At 45.6% G+C, this 21174-nt stretch overlaps 2 protein-coding genes across 6 annotated transcripts in view; one reads left to right on the top strand and one right to left on the bottom strand.

Moving 5' to 3' along the window:
- THSD1 (thrombospondin type 1 domain containing 1) overlaps positions 1-10331 on the top strand; it is a 29609-nt gene extending 19278 nt beyond the window's left edge. For 4 of the 5 annotated variants that reach the window (XM_042867023.1, XM_042867027.1, XM_042867024.1 and 1 more), the window contains exons 4-5: positions 1369-1527; positions 5263-10331. In XM_042867023.1, the coding sequence (XP_042722957.1) occupies positions 1369-1527; positions 5263-6629 (1526 nt within the window). In that variant the 3' untranslated portion in view covers positions 6630-10331. The remainder of the gene's footprint in view (positions 1-1368; positions 1528-5262) is intronic. The other variant, XM_042867028.1, reaches the window with a different exon arrangement.
- A 181-nt stretch (positions 10332-10512) lies between these two features.
- LOC122177538 (fibrinogen-like protein 1) lies at positions 10513-19925 on the bottom strand. Its single transcript, XM_042867029.1, has 8 exons — positions 19699-19925; positions 18118-18199; positions 16604-16814; positions 15415-15574; positions 14214-14311; positions 14047-14135; positions 12585-12775; positions 10513-11586 (listed from the first exon to the last, which is right to left on the bottom strand). Exons 2-8 carry the CDS (start codon positions 18187-18189, stop codon positions 11397-11399), a joined length of 1011 nt encoding a protein of 336 aa, XP_042722963.1. The 5' UTR covers positions 18190-18199; positions 19699-19925; the 3' UTR covers positions 10513-11396.
- Positions 19926-21174: the final 1249 nt, after the last annotated feature.

Raw genomic sequence — 21174 nt, 5'->3', positions numbered from 1 at the left:
GACTGTTTGACTATTGATGATGGCCATGCTTTCCTGCTTCCTTCACTGATACCAGCTCATAGCTGGTGGGGCCAGGGTGTGTTTGTTCAAGCTTTGGACCGTGAATATCTCATTGCTGCTGTAGGGTTGGAGGCAAATGCAGAGATCCTTTGACTTCACATGGACCTGGAGCACAGTGCCACCAGGCCCCTTAGTGTTCCCCCCCGTGCTCCACAAGGCCATGCAGATGTACTGCAGCATGCATGGATATAGCATGAAATCACAAAGCCATTTCCAGTCACAAAGCATGACAGTTGTGCAGCACTGGATGTTGTTCACTGATGAGGAGCGCTGAGGCATTCCAGCAGCAGAGCAACTGTGTAAGAAAATTAAATATCATGACCTGGGTTGGCACTAGCAACCATAAATTATTTAAAAGAGCAAGCTTTAACAAATCCAATTTGCTTTTTGTAATTTATCTGATTTTCTGTTTTATCTCTGAGCAGGGAGATGGAGTAATTGCTCTGTTGTTTTTCTTCCTAATGCATTTTAAAGACAGGTATTGAGTCAACTGACCAATCAGACAGTCCCCAGAGTACTTATCCTTAAGGACTGCACTTGGACTCATCTGTTACTTTGGAACTGGAAGTCAGAAATGGTCCCTTTCTGTCTTGGGGTCCTCACTGCTATAAAGTTTGGGTGTTGAGCACTGGATGAGGATGTTACCTTAGCAAGAAAGAGATTGCATTTAAGTATTGAGTTAGCATTAGAACCTGAGCCTGCCTCCACTTAAACAAAATAAATAAACCTGCAAAATCTCATCTTGCGTTAATGGCTGAAGCACAAGAAATAAAACAACAGGGATCTGTAAAGCTGTCAGATGAGTGATTCAATAACATGTTTGTGTGCTAAGAGGATCATAAAGAGGAAAAACAATATTGCCTTTTCATTAGGCCTCATAGGCTTCTTGTCCTTTCACAATTATATAAATCAGGAGTAACTACACTTAAGTCAATGAAGTTATCCTGCTGTAAAAGCAGTATTTGCCAGGTAGGAATTGGACTCATGAATATATAAATTACTAAGCCATTAAAAAGATTTGTGGATTAATTTCTATTTGCTGTTGTTCCAGACAGCTCTTGCCAGCCTCAGTTAGCTGAGTGCTGCATAGCATGGGGCAAAGAAAGGAAAGCAAAAATGGGAGCTTTGCCCCAAGCTGGTGGGAACGGGAGCAAGTCCCTGGATGCTGCCTGCTCTTTTGGTGTTGCAGTTTGCATTGTTTGGTTATTTATTGCTCTTCTTAAATAACAGAGGATAGTTAAATGCCTTTCTCCATACGGACAAGGAGGTGGATGTGTTTCTCATTGCTGTGAGCTTGTGTGTTTGCAGAAGCATGGAGCCTGTGGCAGCCCTGGAGCCCCTGCAGCGTCACCTGTGGAGACGGCATCCGGGAGCGCTTCCGAGAGTGCCTCACCTCCTCACCTGTGAAACCAGGCTGTGCTGGCTCCCCAAAGGAGACCTCCTTGTGCTCGCTAGAGGAGTGTCTGAGTACGTAGCTCTGCTCTCCTCTTCCTCTGGCCTCATGTTGCAAAAGCCAGCAAAGTATAGTTAGGAGGGCTTTGTAAAATGAAAGTGTCCAAACTCTCCTTCAGTCCTACTGATTTATGGAGGGATGTCACATTTCTGTGGTTGACAGGAGCATACCTGTGTTTGTGGGACAGCTGGAGATAGGGCTCCAAGACTTCTGCGTGCTGGGGATGCTATGGAAGTGGTTTAAAATGTGAGTTTTAGGGACATGTTTAGTGGGCATGGTGGTGATGGGTTGATGGTTGGACTGGATGACCTCAGTGGTCTTTTCCAGCTGTAAAGACACTGTGATTCTATGAAAATCTCCACGTGGCTGAGGGCTTAGGGAAGGACTGCAGGAAAGATCTCAGGGCCAGGGGAACAAGGAAGCAAGAGTGGGGTTGGTCTCTTCTCACTGGTGACAGATGACAGGACGAGGGGAGATGGCCTCAAGTTGTGCAAGGGGAGCAGCAGCCAGGGGAGATTAGTTTCTAGGTTGGATATCAGGAAACATTTCTTTAGAGAAAGGGTTAAGCACTGGAATAGGCTCCCCAGGGAGGTGGTTGAGTCACCATCCCTGGATGGTTTAAAAAACATTTGGATGTGGTGCTCAGGGACATGATTTAGTGGAGGGTTGGTAGTTAGGGTAGTATGGTTGTGGTTAGACTTGATGATCATTAAGGTCTTTTCCAACCCGAGCAATTCTATGATTCTATATCTGGTACAATATCTCAAAGACTGTAGGCAATGGAAATCTATTAAAAAGGTAATTTTCTGGCTTGCAACTGGAGGAATTATTTATTTTTTACGTCCTTTGGAAAGGTGTGGAAAAATCTACTGCCACAATGAAGGTACCTGTAAAAAAGCTGGAGATGTATGTCATACATAAAATGTGCAGTATGCTGGGATTCATGAACCTGCAGTAGTGGGTGTTGGGAAGTTCTCCAGTGCCACCTGCATGGGACCTTGTGGTTTTAACAGAGTATGGAACTCTGCCATATTTCTGTTTCTTGTGCTGCTTCATAATCAACTTTCAAATTGTCTCTGCTTTGATGGGAGAGATTGGAGGTCTGTCTGCTCAGAACCTGGCTCATGTAGGAGATGCAATGTCCTCATGTCCCATAGGTGCCACTGCCCGGCAGGGATGGGTAAAGGGGGGCTCACAGGGCCATGCAAACTCCTCGTCTCTTAGGCTATAATTTAACAGATTACAGCTATAAACTATCTATCTCTGTGCTATTATAAAGCGAGCAATGCCTTACTGCTTGCCTTGGCTGCTTCCATGCCACTTAATCCCTTCTGCTGGCAGAAATTTGGTATGGAGAACTGGAGTGGATCCAGCTAAAAAGTGGGTAGTCTCGGGTTTTTGTAAGTTGCATAGCACATGGACATTGCAGTGCTTGTGCCACTGAAGATGGAAGAACAGCAGAGGGGGAAAACATGTAGCCACAGCAGGAAAATGCAGGACTGCTCTTTCGATGAGAGCATTGGCTTGAACCAGCTTCAGAAGGTTTGTTGAACATTACTATATTGTTTCTAGAAGGTAGGAAAGAAATGCATTGTGGAGCATTGTAAGAAATGGTGTTGAGCAAAAGGTCAGGTGAAAGGAAAAGGAAAATATTAAAATATAAATATCATTACAAATGATATTCCATATAGCCAGGTTTTGCATTTTGTCAGTCTTCATTTTAGGAGTTGGTTGTTAAGGTTTCTAATGTTTTTAATCACCAGATAAGGCTGTCTCTGTGGACTTTCTTATATTGTAAACCTGCAAGTGTAAGAAGAGGGGAACAACTCAGAGGGCCACAGTTTGAAGCTAATGGCCTGCTCTAGGGGCGGTCACCTTCTCTGTGCCCATCTCCTTCAGACTGCTGAGGGCAGTAGTGACACCAGGGGCTAGATTGTCTTCTAAAGCTGTCTGATCTCAGCCTGGGATCGTCTCTCCCTCGGCTGCCCACACTTGCCCAGAGCAATTCCAGCCTGACCGTGTCTGCAGTCAGCAGTCCAGCAGATGGAGCAAATGGCTGAATAAGTGGAGAGAGAAGCAAACCCTTGTAACTTTACCCTGTTTCAAACGTCACTGTTTGCTACCTGTTAGTTGCATAATCCAAATGTTATAGCACAATGCACATTGCAGATAGAAAACAGAGTATTTAGAAACTGAGCAAAATGAAACTGAGAAAAGGATGAGCAATGGATGAATTACTCTGCAACAGTGCTAATGACCAGGTCAAATGCAGGTCCTGCTTTCTCTGCTGGGATCAGAACAGCAGTGCTCTGTGCCCTGGGTGTGGTGGTGCTGGGCTGAGTGTAGGTTTTAGGGATCCTCAAAAACATTCAACAGGCAGTGCTGCTGTTCCTCGTGCTGATATTAAGCTCTCAGTGTGGTATGAAGATCAAAGTTTAGTTCACAGCGGGATTTTTCAAAGGTTTTCGGGCTGCCATTGCAGCTCTGAGTCAAAGAAATGGGCCTCCAGCACCCTGCACATCCATTATTGTAGCAGCCTGAGACCTTCTAAGCTATGTTTGCTTGTGCATTTGTACATCTTGCACACTTAATAGCTTGCTGCTGAATGAGCGCTTTTTGGGGTTTTAGGCAGTACATTCAGACTGGTGTCTGCCTCTCATTATTCTACACACGTTTTGCATGGTGGACAGTCACTGCGAGGCAGGCATGGCCAGATTTACAACAGACTGTCCATGGCTTTGATGCAAGGCTCTAGGTCCTGGATCAAACTAGAAACTGGGGCAAAGCTTTAAGTGGTTCAGTCTGTGTTCACAGCTTCATGGCCAGCTCTTGACCACCACAACGGAGCAGCTTTGTCCTCCAGCAGCATTTTCATGGCCTTATGAAGATGTTTGGCTGTAACGAATTAGGAAATGAGTGCTGTCTGCTGGAACAGCTTACATGCTTTCAGTTATGCTGTTTTCTGCTTGGGGATGCCACTGAAATGCCGGAGACCTTGTCCAAAACAAGAGTTACTTCTCTCTCAGTGATTCAGTGTTGCGATGTAACCTTCAGGAAGGAGGTTTAAATGCTATGGAAATCTTTGAGATGTTCGTATTTCAGTTAGTATTTTTCACTTTTTGAAGGTCCATCTCCAGTTCACAACAGAAGTTTTAATGCCAGTATAGCCATGGCAGCAGAGCAATGGAACCTCATTTAGGAACCTGCCGTGTAGGGGGAAGGCTTTGTCTTGTGTGGTTGACAACACTGGGAAGTGGAAGAAGCACCTGCAAAGGACTGCTCTGTTAGTGCTGTCTCTCTTCAATCTGCAGGGCTCACAAGTTGATAATTTTCACACCCCTTAAGTGACCCTAAAAATAATGTTAAAGTGATACCTGTGCTACTCTCCTGTTATTTTTACTCCTTTGCATTACTTTTCAGCAGGGGATTTTGATGTACTTTATAAAAGAGGGCAAGTATTATCATCCTGTTTTACACTTATTTAGGAGTGTCTTTTGGAAAGAGCAGAACAGGCAAAGGTGACAATTACATTTGAATGATCTTTGGGTCCCTTGATTTAAAGTAAGTAGATCTGGTCCTGCCAGTTTGAAGTGAGCCATCTGCAGTAAGTCATCTGCAGTGAGCAAATCGTATAGGCAGACCACTTACTGTACTGTATTAATTAGTTACTCTATTGAAGTATCCATTCTAAAATACCAACTTCTGCTGACAAATGTAACTCTGGTGACAGACTGTGCTCTTTGTTGCAGCTGTCAAGCCTCCCACCCCACCTTCTGTCCAGCCAGGAGAGGACCAGAAAGCAAACAACATAGTCACCATCACAGGTATCTCCTTGTGCCTGTTCATCATCTTTGCCACTGTTCTCATCACCCTGTGGAGAAAGCTCTGCAGAGCTCAGAAGTGCAGCACGGCCGTGCATCGGAACTCCGTCCATTCCCCTGGCTTCCGAAAAAACTCTGACGAGGAGAACATCTGCCAGGGCAACAAGCAGCGGGACAGCTTCACCGAAGTAGGGGATGCCCCTGTTCACATTCCTCTGACCTACAGGCGGAGCCTTCAGTTTGCCCAAGAAGACGATGCCTCTGGAAGCGAGAACTTTCAGCCAAACGCCCAAAAAATAATCCCTCCGATATTCAGCTACCGCCTCGCGCAGCAGCAGCTGAAAGAGATGAAGAAGAAGGGCCTGACTGAGACCACCAAGGTGTACCACGTCTCTCAGAACCCCCTCACGGACACGGTTGTTGGTGCCACTACGATGCTTCCCCTGAGTGCAGAAACCCAAGAGGAGGGAGTGGCCAACAAATTTAGGATCAAATCTCCGTTTCTGGACCAGCCGGCCGGTCAGCCCAAATTCCTAGGAGAAGGCTGTAACCCGAGGCTGGATTTTCCGTTCTCCCAGGCCGGTGCTGCATTGAGCCCCACGCAGACCTTGACAAGAAGAGCTCATTTCAAACACCCGGATAACAGAGGTGAGTTGTCCGAGAGGGGCTGCCACAGAAACCCTCAGTTTAGAAGAACAGCCAGTTTTCACGAAACGAAGAAGGCCAGGCCTTTCAGAGAGAGAAGCATGTCCACCCTCACCCCCCGGCAGACTCCTCTGTATACCTCCAGGACCAGGATGTGGGACCAGTGCTTGGAAGACAGGACGCGGCCAAAACCGAGGAACCCAAACCCAACCTCTGAAAAGCTGGATCAACCCCACGGCGCCGCGCCAATGTGTGAACATGGCACAAAAGGCCACCACAGGCCATGTCCGCCTGTGAAGAAGCTGGATCTGATCGCCGATCGCCAACATGCCAGTCAGGACAGGGCCCCTGAAAAGCCTGAGCCCAGCAGGAGTAAGCGGGGCTCTTCACCTAACCCCAAAGGTGCCTGGCGGAAGGAAACGAGCTCCGCTGGCAAAGAGAGTTACCAGAGAGGCCTCACTGTAAGCCCTGCCCAGTACCGAAAGGACAAGTGCCAGAGCTTCCCGGTGGACCCTGAATTTGCCTTCTACGATAATACCACCTTTGGCTTAACGGAGGCGGAGCAGCAAATGATCGATCTCCCTGGGTATTTTGGCTCAAACGAAGAGGACGAAAGGAGTACTTTAAGTATTGAGAAGCTTGTGATCTGAGGGACTCAGTGCAACCGCATAGGAGGGGTGTGTGCGGGAGCGGGTCTGCAACATCTGCTGGATTCTGCTGAGAGGAGCAGTGGGAATTATGTTCTTCTGCTTGGAGAAGGAGGGAAATCCCAAAGTCTGACTTGCGGGAACGCATTCCTATATAATGACTAGAAAGTGCTTTCATATAATTATTTTTTGTATGTGTGTGTCTAAAAATACACACATGATACCCTGGGAAAGCTCGTGTTAGTGAAGGCGTGACACAGGAGCGATCCACTGGGTTTTGTTGCATAAAGCAGTCACCTTCCATGCTTTAGACATCATGAACCCCATTGATATAGACATTTTCGTCTCATGAAAACCTTCTACTAGTAGATGATGATGTCCTAAGAGATCCGTTTTCCAAACATCTGTCCTAATTAGTGAATCATTTCCCATTTAGGAAGCACAAACCCCAAGCTGCGAGCAATTTCCATCATTTTTTGTGGTCATTATTGAGCTGTGTTGATTGGTTGCAATTGCTGAAATATGTCATGTGTTGGTGCTTCTCTTTGCTGGTTGGGTGAAAGTGCAAGCAGTGCATACTGCACATTTGGAGAGAAAATGGAGGGGGTATTTTTCATCATTCGGCGCTTTGATGTTCTCTTTCTGCCAGTATTTATAGCAAAAAAATACAGTGATGTGCAGATATTTGCAGGAGATAGTAAAAAAGAGCATGCTGATGGGAGGGGCAAAGAAAAGTATTAAGTTGTAGCCCTCAGAAACCTTAGTGGAGTGCTTGGATAGCCATAGTGGGCAGTGGGAGCCGTCTGACCACCCGCCCATTCTGTGATCATCATTGCCTTTATTGAGCGGTTTATTTTCTGTGTCGATTAAACGACAGTAATACTACTGAAGCAAGTTCAAAATAAATTATGGACAAACCCTGCAAAGAACACATTTATTTGGTAAATACCTGGTTTGCAAATCAAAAGGAAAAAGGCTTGTCAACATCTGTCGATTCCCAGAGAACTTGGAGGTGAAATGCAAAAGTTACATTGGTGTTTTCTTCTTCATGCTTTAAAATCAGGAATTATAAACTGTGATTACACAGTGCTGCAGGAATTCAGAGCTGGGTCTAAACCCTGACTGACAGCAGAGACAGAGCTCGGGCCAGCGAGAATGACTCAGGATGTTTGCTTGGCGTTCGTTGGAGCAGCCGCCTCTTCAGAGTCTGCAGGGACAAGGGGAGCACTGCTGGGCGTAAGCAAGGAAAGAAAAGATGCTGGCAGCAGAGGATGGGATGAGAGAAGGTGGGTTCAGGCAGAGAACTGTCAGTCTTCAAACACCCCCATAAGCAGCCTGATCTGTATGGCAGGGCTCGCTGTGCTGGGAGGAGGCAGGATGTCAGCATTTGGCCGCCGGAGTTGGGCTCTACAGCCGATGGAACATTTTGCAGCTGCTGCTGGAGCTCGGGGCCTGAGTGTCAGCATGCTGAGTGCAGCCTCTTCCCAGAGCTGCTCCAGCACGGCGACGTGTTCCCATCAGCTGTCAGCTCAGTGTGCTGCTTACAGCAGCTCAGAACATGTCCGCACTTGAGGACCAATCCAAAGCTAATCAAACGTAACTGGTCTTTAAATTGACTTAAATGAGCTGGAAACCAGATCTCTAGAGCAATTACCTCTTAGCTCACTTACCACCCCTGTGCTAAGGTAAACTTGGCTGTGTGAAGCACATTTGCCCTGAAGCAGTGATCCATCAGCTTCAGAGCTACAGTGCTGCGAGATATATTTACAGTCTCGTAAGGCAGGAGACCCTGGAGAAATGGATGATCAAATGTACTGCATAAAGACATTCAGGAAGCCTTAATAAAACCTTCAGTGGGAGGTATTTGAGCTTGACAGTAGTCCTCAGATCAAACTAGTACTTGTCTAGTGTCACTTTACGGTATTTATTAAGATTAAAAGGGTTCTGAAACACTCAGTAGGGTTTGCTTTAGGTGCTGTGGGGTCCTGCCCAAAGCCTTGTGACTCTTGTGTCTCCAAGGGGCTCCCAGCACAAGAAAGAGGCAGCTCTGCTCTAAGCCAGTTGCTGCTTTCATAGAATCACAGAATGGCTTGGGTTAGAAGGGAACTCAAGGATCAGTAAGTTCCAACAGGCCTGCCACAGGCAGGGCTGCCAGCCACTAGACCAAGTAGCAGATCAGATTGCCCAGGGCCCCAACCAACTTGGCCTTAAGGCTTTCTGCAGCCTCTTCTCAACGTCAGGCTCCCTCCAGTGACTGCAGTGCATGAGGTGGACATCACAAATCTAAAGCACCAGTGAATGAATCAGACTCCCTTCCATCCCAAGCTGACAGATCTTGACCCCATTTTCTGCCTGAGAAAAGCAGCAAAATACCGGTGCAGACTGAAGTCAGTCCAACTGTAATGGCTTTGGATAATGGACTCCTGAAGCTTTATGGCTATTGGAGGATTGGACTGGGTAACAGCTGTCGGAGTAAGCCCTGTTGACTGCTGCTGCTTGGTTGTTTGGCATCAGATGGGGGTTATTGGCTGCTCAGCAATCTGTCAAACCACTAATGCTGGCCCTTTGGTAGCGTTGCTGATTTCCAGCATGCAGAGTTGAGTTTCACCAGCTTAGTCTTTACTCTGCTTCCCTAGACCTGAAGAATGAAGGCTGAGTATCATATGCCTGCTAGAAGGCCTTAACAAAACCTGAAGTTGTTCACATTTCTCTGCATCTTCTGCATAAACAAAAATTGTCCTTCCTGCTCTTGATACCACACCACTGGCTGCCTCATTATACAACATGCAAAGGGATTTCTTATGTTCTCAACATACAGTTAAAGCTTTGCACTGATTTTACCATTGTAAAATGCAGAAGGGATCAGTTGAGGAGTTGGAATAGATGATCTTTAAGGATCAAACCATTCTATGATTCCACGATTCCATAAAATGATATACTAAGTGCTGGTTGTTAGCAGGTCCTTCTTCACAAGGGCAAGCTCACTGCAGACATACAGGTGCAGGTTTTTCCACGTGGACCCACATCAGTTCTTGGGAAGAGGACAGTGATGTGGTGTCATCAAGGCGTGGACTTCAGGAGAAAGTCTCCCTGGAGCACCAGCCCACTGCACGTAGGCATTCACTTTTGCAATCATTGGGGTGTCTAGAACAAGTGAGAACAGGATTTACCTCCTGAAAAAGCAGGGGAATCAAACCAAATGATACACTGACTATTCATACGTCTCCGCATTGTCTCCAGGACAGCCTGAGACATAAAAATCAGATTCACTTTGCAGACCCCTCTGAACTACCCAGGACAGGAGGTATCTAAGTGCCAGAGATAACAAAATAATGAAATTCCTGCATTATGTGCTTTCTCATCCAAACTTCTGTTCAATTTCCTACTGTTTAAAAACAGATACAAAGTGTTAAGTGCTACTCAGATGGTTTTATTTCACACTTATGGCTATATAATACAAATTATAACATGTATTGTTCTAAAAGCAAATAAATGAAAAATAACCTGTTTAAAAAAATTGTAATTCAGAAAAAAAACCAAAAAGGCTCATCCTACAACACAGTAGTTAAATGATTTGCATCAACTTGACAATACTGTTCATTTTGACTTGTTGTTCTCAACAACTTGTGGAAAATAAATTTTCAGCATTCTGTTTCAGTCATTTATGCTCTTTTATTTCAGTCAGATGAGATAATGAATGCACTATGCCTTATGTTTCAATCCCTTTTTGAATTCTAATTCCCCTTTGCTAAAGAAAGTCTTACAATAGGTTTAGTGAGGCAGTGGCACGGGTTGCCCAGAGAAGTGGTGGATGCCCCATCCCTGGAGACACCCAAGGTGAGGCTGGACGGAGCTCTGAGCACCTGATGGAGCTGTAGGTGTCCCTGTTCATTGCAGGGGAGTGGGACCAGATGGCCATTGGGGGTCCCTTCCAACTCTGACAGTTCTATGATTCAGTAATTCTAAAGTGGTCTGGTAAATTGCATGAGACCATAGAGATGGATCACGATTGCATTTTGTGAACTCCCAAGGATATCTGTTCTAATCTTAAATTTAATAAAATCTGCCTCATTTAAATCTAGACTTAAATATAGTTACCAGCATTGTCTATGATTGCATTAGCATGCCCCATATGCTGTAGAAGTGGCTCTGCAGAGCAAAGCTGGGGCAATGAAATGCAGCATCAACACTGCCCATGCTGTGGGGGCTTACTCTGAAGTAGTCTTACTTGAAAGTAGTCAGGTTGCTGATCAGCTGTTGGAGCACATCCATCTGCTGGCTTGGTGTCACGTTCTAGGTGTGTTCTGAAACTGAAGTGTAGCAATTGGTGACTATAGAGAGTTGCTTAAAAACATGCTGCTAATCCAAATCCAAGCTCTAATGAGGGCACACCCGATGAAGTCCAATTCCTTATCACTTCATTATTTCTGTTATCATGTTCTCAGGCACTGACCATCACAATCAAGATGAGAAAGACTTACCCTTGAGGAGTACAGCTAGCTAAAAGAACATGCTTGATCATTCAGGATCCAGAGAGCTTTTCAGAAACATTCTGCAGTGAAGTCCCAAAAACTGCTGAAAAAGGAAGCTGTGTTCTTCTCTACATTTTTCATTTGATTGTTGGCTGGCTGTGCTCAAACAACTCAGCTAGTAGAAACAGCTGCAACTACAGTTACTGCAGTGCCGTTTTGACAGTTGGCAGCAGCAGCAAGTTGGCTATTACTGTACAAAACTCATCCCATACTTTTTCACTTTTCAAAGCAGCAGATTTCAGCTGCCCTGACCATCCTCACCATCTCCGCTCTCGCCGTCAACAAAGAACGGAGACCTGATTTTCATGGCCGAGAATTTGAGCGAGTACCACATCCCGTGCCACGTAGCCCAAACAATGCCGTCGTCATGGGATCCGCTGTACCTCCCTGTTGTGTAGAAACGTCCATTGAGATTTACAGCGTGGCACCTTGGAACAATAATGTAGGGGAGGGAAAAAGGAGATCGTGTTGAGCCTGGGAAGACATTGCGTTGTTATAACAAGGTACAACTTTCACACAGCAGATGTTTGGAAATACCATGGGTGGGATTCACTGACAGGTTCAGACACTGGACACACCTGTGATAAACTAGATGTCTGATATCCTACTACTACCTATGGAGAACTGGTTAATGCAGTCAGTGGAGCCAAGATAAGTATGCGGGTCATCCTAAAGTAAACAACTACTCTGGTCAGATAACACAACCTGCTGGCTGCTTTGAATGTACTGACCAGGGACGTGATTCATTTCCCTGAACGCAGAGAGGTCTGTGGTATGCTTCAGCTCAAGTGTGGGTAACTATGTATTAACACCTAAAAATGCAGATGTCTTTGAATCTAGGTATTGATGTACACTTTTGTAGCTCCACTGACTCCAAATTGTATGCAATGGGGGCTTAGACTAAACAAAAAAGAGGTTTGTCCTGTGCCAAAGTGTAGGAAAACTCCTGATGGTGGGATGTCTATGCTCCTGAGGCTGGTGAACTCTATCTGCTTTTTGTGGGCATACCCAAATGGAAAACATATCACCAGGAAGAGTAAGGAGCAGCATGTCCCCCTTTACAAGTGCCATAAAAATACTTTTGCATTCTTCCTCTTGCAGTGTCTATGACTATTTTCTTTCTTAGGATATAACCCAAAGCACTTCCAAGGAATTTTCAGTCAGGCTCTTCTTCCAAGTCATTCCCCCTGTACTTTTATTCTGGCCTATTTTCTTAAAATGAATGCAACTGACCTGCTTGGCTTCATAACAAAAGTAGCAGATTGTTTTCCTGTTGGTATGAACATGTCAGATTTAGCTGTGAGAGGTGGCGTGTGCCAACAGCAACCTCCATCTGCTGCAAGGCAGGCAGGTACTCTTGGCAGAACTGCCACCCACACCCTGTTCGTACTTCCAAAGGCTGAGTAGAATCAACTGTTTTCCATACCTGTTAAACCACCAACCACCACTGCTTTCCAATGCACAGTTGCCTGCCAGGAATCGATCGTGATCCTCGTCAGATGTGGTGAACTGCATTCCTCTGTGGGAGGCTGACCACTGATCTTCAAAACTGCTTCCACCAGACAGAGCGTCACCGGCATTACCAGAGTAGGTGCCAAACCACAACCTGTAGTTGTCCTGCAACGGGATGTGAAATGTGTCTTTGATATCAGCTCTTATTTTTGAGATATCAAATTTTCTCCGTCCATTGTATCCCCTGTCAAATAAGTGGCTGTTGAAGCGACAGGTGACTTTTGGCCTTATGATTTACAGAATATCAGAATGGTTGAGGTAGAAAGAGGCATCTGGAGACCGTCTGGTCCCTGCTCAAGCACGCTCCCTATGGCATGTTATGTGTGTCCACACAGCTTTTGAATATCTTTAGGAAAGGAGACCCCACATACATTCTGGGCAACTTGTACCAGTGCTCTGTCAGCCATGCAGTAAGAAGTTTTTCCTTGTATACTGATGGAGCTTCCCATGTTTCAGTTTCTGTCCACTGCCCCTCATTCTATCGCTAGGAACAACTGACAAGAGTTCACCCCATCCTCCTGGCACCCTCCTTCCAGGTATTTATACACATGGATAAGTTCCCTCCCGAGCCCTCTCTCCTCTAAGCTGAGCAGGCCCAGCTCCCCCAGCCTTGCCTCATATGAGCAGTGTTCCAGTCTCTTCATCATTTTAGTAGCCTTTCTATTATACTAGCATTGACACAAAGGGCTTCAGGTTTTATTGATTTCCATGAATCATTTGACACACTATGCAACAAGCTGGAAAGCTCTGCCTGGCTCATTGGTCACAACACCTGTTGCAGGAACCTGTGCCAAGCAGATGTTTTCATAAACTGGTCATGGTTCAACTACAAGTCCTGTAGCATTTTCTCTCCTCTAAGACCTACAAGTCATCTGATTTTTAGTTTAACAGACCTGTCCTCTTAAGAATTCTTGATAGAACTGTCTGTGTGCAGCTAACATTTCTGAGAAACATTTGATATGAGGTGGATGATTACTTCTGTGATGTGGAGTGTTCCTGATATCACATTCCAATTCTATTTATGGGAAAAAAAAGAAAAAAAAGAAAAAAAAAAAAAAAAAGAGAATGGTTATTTTCAAAACTTTTCATAAGAAAGCTGTAATTGCAAATGGAACACAGTGCATGCATTTCTGGAACAACGATGGAGGTGGGACTAGAACTGGTCCACGCAGGGTGTGTGGGGCACTTACACATGGGGTTCAGAGGTGCAGCCCCTGCACTGAGTAGTTTGCTGTCTACAGATAGAATGCAAACATGGAAGTACATGAAAGATCTGCCTGTCTCTTTCTCTGCCTGTGGCACTTAGTAGAGGATTGATGCTGAAGGCTGACGCTGTGTGGATAAAACAAGAAGTCATTGCTCTCTCCATTTCTTACCTGTTCACTGGTGAGCTGGAAGTTTTCATACACTGCGTAACGTCGTTCCCCATGCCAGTCCATCAGGTCAATCTTTAATGAGCTCTCTCCTAAGCACAAAGTGGGCTCCTGTTAGAGGAACTATCTCAGGTGAATTGGAAAAATCAGCGGAGGGAGAATACTTGCACCTCTAGCAAGCAGGTCATAGATGTGGTCGTTGCCCAGCCAGTATTCATCATTCTTGCCCTGGAACTTCCCAAATCCCAGTTTGTAATCATTCCATTTCCTGCAGTAGATACAAATATGAATTTCAGCATATGAGGGCAACAAGTGTCGGTGATACTTGCAGTTTCATAGATATAACAGTCTTGGATGAATAAAGTGATATAGTGAAGAATCTGAAAATGAGCAAAAGCTGCATACAAAAGCTTCTGGATGAAGCTGGAAGGAAGATATCTGGATCTGTTTTGTGTTGCTGTTCCACTTAAACCTATTTTTAATTCACTGACCACTCTCACTTCTGTTTCTTTGCGAAGTCACTGCTTGTGGCAACTTGTCCTTTAAGGATACATACTTGTTTTTCCCCAGAATCCTGTAGCTTTGTTGTTCTTAAGATAAATCTTACATTATTACATTCTTCTAATCATTTCAGTAACTTAAAACCTCCTGTTATTTCTGTGCTGTCCTTGATATTCACATATACTTTCTGTGTACTGATATTTCTAATTTAATTAACCCTGCCTTTATTCCCTCTCTCAGGTTGTTTGTGGGGATTTCAAATCTGCCTGACCTACTTACTAGTCAGTGCTACTCCTCAGAATGTTTTTCACTCTGCTAAAAGTTGAATCACCATGGCTAGATAGCTACCCTCCTCTAGGTAGGCTAGCTTAGAGCCAGTTGATGTGGCTTTACAATAGGTTGCACTTGATTTAAGAGACACTAGATATGCCCTAAAACTCTGCGAGCTATAATTAATCTTCATGGGGACATTTTTTTCCAGGTAAAAAACTTTTTCCATAAGGGTCATCAAACACGGGAACAGGTTAAGGGGCATTTGGATAGTCCTGCTCCTAATGCACTTTGACTCTTGGTTAGCCCTGAGGTGGCCAGGCAGCTGGATGATCTTTATAGGCCCCTTCCAACTGAACTGCTTCATACAAACATGCATGCACATACACTCTCAAATGCAGATGACCATGGAAAAGGTATTATAAATCCATCTTCAAAGTGGCCTCCTGTTACCAGTATATACCCACACATTGCCCTAATGCAAAGAGTTACCATCATTATCATCTTGCATATCCTGCTTCCCAATCCTTGGGTCCTGCCACCCGTTGGGCGCTGGGGGTCTCACTGAAGGTTCTGTTGGTGGCACCTCAAGGCACCTACCTGTTGAAATTCTCTCTGCCGTTACTCCGCCGCTGAATTATAGTCCAACCACCACCATCAGACATGTCACAGTACACCAGGAAAGGCTCTTGGTCTGCCCTGGGCCTGACTCGATAGTAGCCACTTTGGGTCTTCTTCCTGTTATACACTGCAGAACAATCTGGGCAGAATGGAATCAGTTTGTTACATGAGGGAACACAACGGGGTGCGTGCAGCTGAGAGAGGGCATCGCTGAGAGAAATAGGACATGGAACCTTGGCCGGCTCTGCAAGGCCTGCAGAGACAAAGCAGACAGGTCAGAAAGGTGTTAGCAATGCTGACTTTCAGAGCAGGGCTTTGGAGCCTTGGGAGTCATTCCCAAATATGCAGTGAGAAGGGGACAGGTGCAGCTCAGGTGGGGCGAGAGCACGTGGAATGTGGGAGCAGGGTTGGCTCTGTCAGCAGGTGCCGTGCAGAGACCAGGGAATGGCATGGGCAGCTGGCTGGGCCCAGCTGTTGTGCGTACTTCAGACTCCCAGAACAATACAGATCTAGCATCACTGCAAGCGGTATTAAATTTCCACGTGGAAACTTAACCTCAGCTGTACTTTGACCTGGATAAAGGCCTAAAATTTCTAAAGCTAGAGGTGAGTTCGTGTGACCGCCTCCAGCAGGGATTCATACTTTTAGAGTAATGCCCATCAGGAATGAAATCACAGCCACAGTCTATGATTCAAGTTATGACAGCATTATCAAAGTGACAGCAAGAGGCAGAGCATGCCTGTGCATTACCATGCAACAGAACAGGAATGCTGGTTTCTTCCAGACAGGTTGCAGTGCCTGCATCCCATCTTCTCCTGCAGCGCATGTCTAAAGCAGGTCTGATGGAAAAGAGCTGCACCATGCTTTTTCCTTTGCACCAGAGTCTCTGGGTGAAAACCTAGCTGCAGATAGCTGGGTGGTAGCTGGGTGCTGGCTGCCTAAAGCTGGGCCAGGTGAATCCTGCCCCAGGGAAGCCTCCTGGCACCAAGGCCACAGCTTGCCCTTCTCCTTCCATGTACCTGACTGCGTGTTAAAACACATTCCACTTGAACATTTTAAAAGCTCAGTAAATTTTTAGCAGGAATAAAATGTGATACAAGGGACACTGCAGGAAGAACTAAACTTTTTTGCAAGCTGACATTTCCACACAGACTAATGCAAAATGTACCTTGGTCATAGACTATCAAATTTCCACTGGTTGTGGGTAAAGGAGCCTCAAGCTGTATGCTCCCGTTGCCTGAGAAGAGCCCACTTTTTGTCCTATGATAACTGTTCTCCAGGATGTCCTTCAGCTGCAGTTCATATAAGTAAAGCAGATCTTGAAGATGTTTTAACCTTTGCCTCAATTTACTGTTGTCTAGGAAACAAATATCATTTTCCTGTGGGGGGAAAAAAATAAATGAAAAGAAAGAACAAGAAACACACTTCAATCAGTGATAGGAACAGAGGGGCAGAGAGGGAATGAGTGCGTGTCTCCTCTTGACCTTAGCACATTGCTCTGCCTCTATGGATCAAGATGATTCTATGATAGCAGTCCCTCTCTAAGAAGTGTGAGTCCTGCAGCATGGGCTGTTGAGTTGAACCCAATGAAAAGTGATTTCTTGCAATGGTCTTTCCACTATCTGAGCATTGCAGAATATCATCAGATATGTGGAAAATTACTTTGGACAAAAGTCATTCAGCTCAGTTAAGGAAATCAAAGGGAATTTTGCAGACTATGAAACTGCTCAGGGTAATAAGAGCAGAAAATCCTTGCTCTTGCACTGCAGCCAGACTAAACCAGTGAGGTACCAAAACATCTTGTAAAACTGGAAGATAAAAGAGCTGAAAAGCAGTGGGCCTACTGGGATAAGTGGAGTAACTTCAGAGCTGCATTACTATAATCAAGACCAGAATCAGCCCGCTGTGGCTGGGACTTTCAGCAGTCTGTGGTGGATGTTACTCCATTAGTTACATCAACAGAACAGAGCAAATTATCTTCCAAGAAAAGGTGTGCGTAAGAACCGGCTGCTGGTTTTGCTCTGAGCATGCTGGTTGGAGCAACACCAGAGCAGGCCCAATTCTAGGCATGAGAGAAACAAGCAGGACAGCAGATTGCCTTGTGTGCCAACACATGGTTGCCCAGCCGCCTGCTTCTTTTCCTCCACTTGTTTGTTTTCCCCTGCAGAGGAGTGTTGCCAGGTTGGAGCCACACAGGAACTTGCTGCAGACAGCTCTGGGCTCACCTCTGCCAAACTCTGTACCTCTTTGAGCTGGCCCAAGAGTAATTTGCTCATCAGATGAAAACGGATTGCTTCAGACTATGTCTAGCTCCTCTTTCCCTGCTTCTTAAATTGCAGTGAATAAAAAGAAGACAGTTTTCCCTGAGGAAATGGGATGGAGTATTTCTCTGCTGGCCGTAAAATCTTTTTTTTTCCCGTCTTTTTTTTCTTTTTTCCCTTGAAAGGGCTTTTTTGTTGTTGCTTGCAATTCTTAGCAATGTCAGTCCAGCCATGTGGAGGGTTGCACAGCCCCTAATGCTGTGAAACTCTTGTTATCAGCAGCAGGAGTAACCTTCACTTAGTCGTAAGCTCCTGCAGTCCCACGTTGTCTGCAGGGGACACCCATCCCTATGTGACTGGAAATGATAACCACTGGCATATCACAGAGAGGCTGTACAGACACTGGTTGAGGCATACGCACCGAAAACCTGGGTGCAGATGAGCCAAAGTTGACCAGAAGGAGCAGCAGCCACCAGGACATCAACACACTCATCTCTTATCACCTGAAAAGAAGCATTGACAGACTGCACTGTTTCTCTCTCAGCTTACCCTTTCTCCCCTACATCACAATCACATTTAACTCCCCAGTAAATGCTGCAGGACTGGATATGTTTTCACAAAGAGTGGTGAGCACTGGCACAGGCTGCCCAGGCAAAGTGGAGTCACTGTCCTTGAAGGTGTTCAAGAACTGTGTAGATGTGGCACTGAGGGACAGGATCAGTGGGCATGATGGGATGGGTTGGTGGTTGGACTAGGTGGTCTTAGTGGTCTTTTTCAACCTTAACAATTCTGTAATTCTGTTCTATTTGTTAAGGAGGTAACTTGAAGCCACAGACAGGAAAGAATGGGAGAAAAGGTACATGCAAGGGAGAAGCTGAAACATCAGTGCAGTGTGCTGACATGGAGGCCGAGGGTTTGATCCAAGCTTCTGCTGCACTGGAGGAACAAACCCCCTATGTGATGCTCCAGCAGCTCTGCCCCCTCTCTCTGGTGCTCACACACATGGGAAGTTACTCAGCATCTCACCAGAGTGCTCCTTGTCAGAATAGATTATCAAAACTACATAGTCCCCATGCAGTCCTTTCTCCCCACAGATAACAGGAATTTTGCCTCCTGGTTCAGTGTGCATATGGATTTTCCCTTCTGAGCTCCACAGAGCTGTCTATTAGTAGGGGAGCTGCAGAGTGAGCACAGATAAGGCACAGGATGGTTTTCAGTGGAGTTTTCAGTTTTTCAGTGGGGAAGTGGGAAAAAAAAACCTCTGTTGCTGTTCTTTGCCCCAGCACACAGACAGGGCTTTGGGATGAGGCTCAGCTATAAAAAAAACACATAAACAACCACCACTGGGAACATGCAGCTGAGTGCAAGCAAACAGTACAGATTGTTCATAGTGTGCCTGCGTGGTGCACTTAAAAAAAAAAACAAAAAAAAAAAACAAAACAATCGTAAAAGAATAAAACAAAATCTGAGAAATGGGATAAAGCAACTCCCCCTCTTCATATCTGGAAGTGCTGCAAAAAAGTTGGCTCCCCAGATCTGCACTCCCAAGACTTGCTTTGCTTTAGCTGCAACTCTAGCAGCATCGCTGCAGCAGCTGCATATAGAGCTGGCAAAGCTGCTGTGACAGGGGAGCTGCCTGGAAGCAGGGCCAAGGCAAACCAAGAGAACTGCCCTGTGGAAGTCACTGATAAGAGACATGCAGGTGTGAGCTCTGGCACATGGCATTTTTTCAGATGACAGAGAAAAGAGTTCAGAGTTATAGAATGGTTCCCCCTGAGCCCAGGATTGCTGGTACTTCTCCTTCCCGTTGCCCTGCAGCATGCTGACATTCTGGCACTGAGGTCAGGATCAGGCCCAGTGCAGAGAATGAGGGTGGAAGCAGAAAGGTAACAGGAAGGATGGATTGGAGCAATGACTCCTGAAAAATAGGTAGTGAAGTCTGGAGGGGAAAAAAAAAGTGATTTTGTCTATGCCTTTATCAACATATATTAAATCCACATACCTGCAACTCGCCTTTCCTTCAGACCTCCTCCTGATACGAATATCTCTCTTGAAAGTCAACTGCAAAATAAAGTGATCATAATCCTGGCTTTCTTTCTAAAGGCTGAGTAGATTTTCCTTTCCAGATGGCCCACATCAAGGGCTCAGGAAAATGCTTCACTGCAACAGGCAGCTGCACACAAAACACGTGCGGTTTTACACTAATCCTGATGTATCTGTTGTTACCCAATACTGCTCTTACCCTGCTGCCTCACAGTTAGAATAAGGAACAGTTATGTGGTGCTCTCCAAATGAGAGTGACTCTGCTGGTTGTGCATCATTACCCACCTTATCTGACCATGGAGCTCAAACAAGACTGACTTGCTGAAATGTGTATATGAATCACTCAGACTAACGCTCCCCGTGGGAGTTTTATCTCATATTTAATACGGCCAGGCTCATTTCAGTAAGCCCCGCAAGGTGGAACGAATGCAGCTTTTGTGGTCGGGTGTTTCTTTAGCTGTTTGATCTGGTTTATATGTAAAAAGCACAGTGCAGCCGTAACGCCGAAAGAGCTGAAAGTTTGAACCAAGAAGTGAATGCAGGGGTGTTGAGCAAGATTTGATACTCAGCTGAAATCTCAGAGGGTTTACAGTTGTGTAACTCCTCGGAGCTGGATGATGGGATTTGCTAGTTAACACAAACAAGGACATTTGTGGAAGAGAGAAAAAAGCAAACAGATGAGTGCATCCAGTTGCATTATGGCCAAGGAATTACAGATTATTTTAAATACAATCGCAGGAATGCTCCATTTTACAGGGCTGAGGTCAGAGGAGGGGCTGTGGGGCCAAAAGACAAGGTATATAAGTGAGCCCTTCATAAACTTTTCTATTACTCTTCACTAAACAGGACTTTACAGCTCTTACAAAGCACAGCAGTGATGTTTATTTCTTAAAAATTCAATTTGTCTTCTTCATCAGGAACTGCTGACCCATCTCATCACAAAAGGGTTATGTAAGCAATGCTCTTCTCACCACTTATTCACTACCCTTGTTTTGAGGCAGGCTTTTGAGACTGTTTTGGATGCCCCTGAGCACATGGAGTCTGCCTGCTGTTCCCTGGGGCCGTGTCACTCAGCTCTTCTCTTGCTTTTATCCACGTTGTCCCTTTCTCATCTTGAGCAAGTCAGACAGTGCTTGAGATGACACACACCAAACTATGCTCTTGCCTACCTGGCCAGCATGCATGTCCCCTCAACCCATGGATGTATCTTGATTCTGGATAGAGAAGCACAATGGATTCCAGCCAGCAGCAGCAGCAGCATTACAGCAATATGGTCAGCCATGGGTGTTTGCAGCGTCCCATGGAGGCCATCAGACCCCACATCTCCAACTCCAGCTGGTCCCTGGTAGAATGGGGCAGTGGGGCTGCAAACCTGGTTGGGGAACAACCCCTGCATGTATGTTAAGTGACTGCCACTTTGTAGGGGCAGAACTCA

This window comes from Lagopus leucura, unplaced genomic scaffold (genome assembly GCF_019238085.1).
Source record: "Lagopus leucura isolate 7727_CA_CO unplaced genomic scaffold, USGS_WTPT01 Super-Scaffold_100001, whole genome shotgun sequence".
Taxonomy (NCBI): Eukaryota; Metazoa; Chordata; class Aves; order Galliformes; family Phasianidae; genus Lagopus; species Lagopus leucura.
Note: the sequence above shows the minus strand (reverse complement) of the source record. Positions and strands in the feature narration are given on the sequence as shown.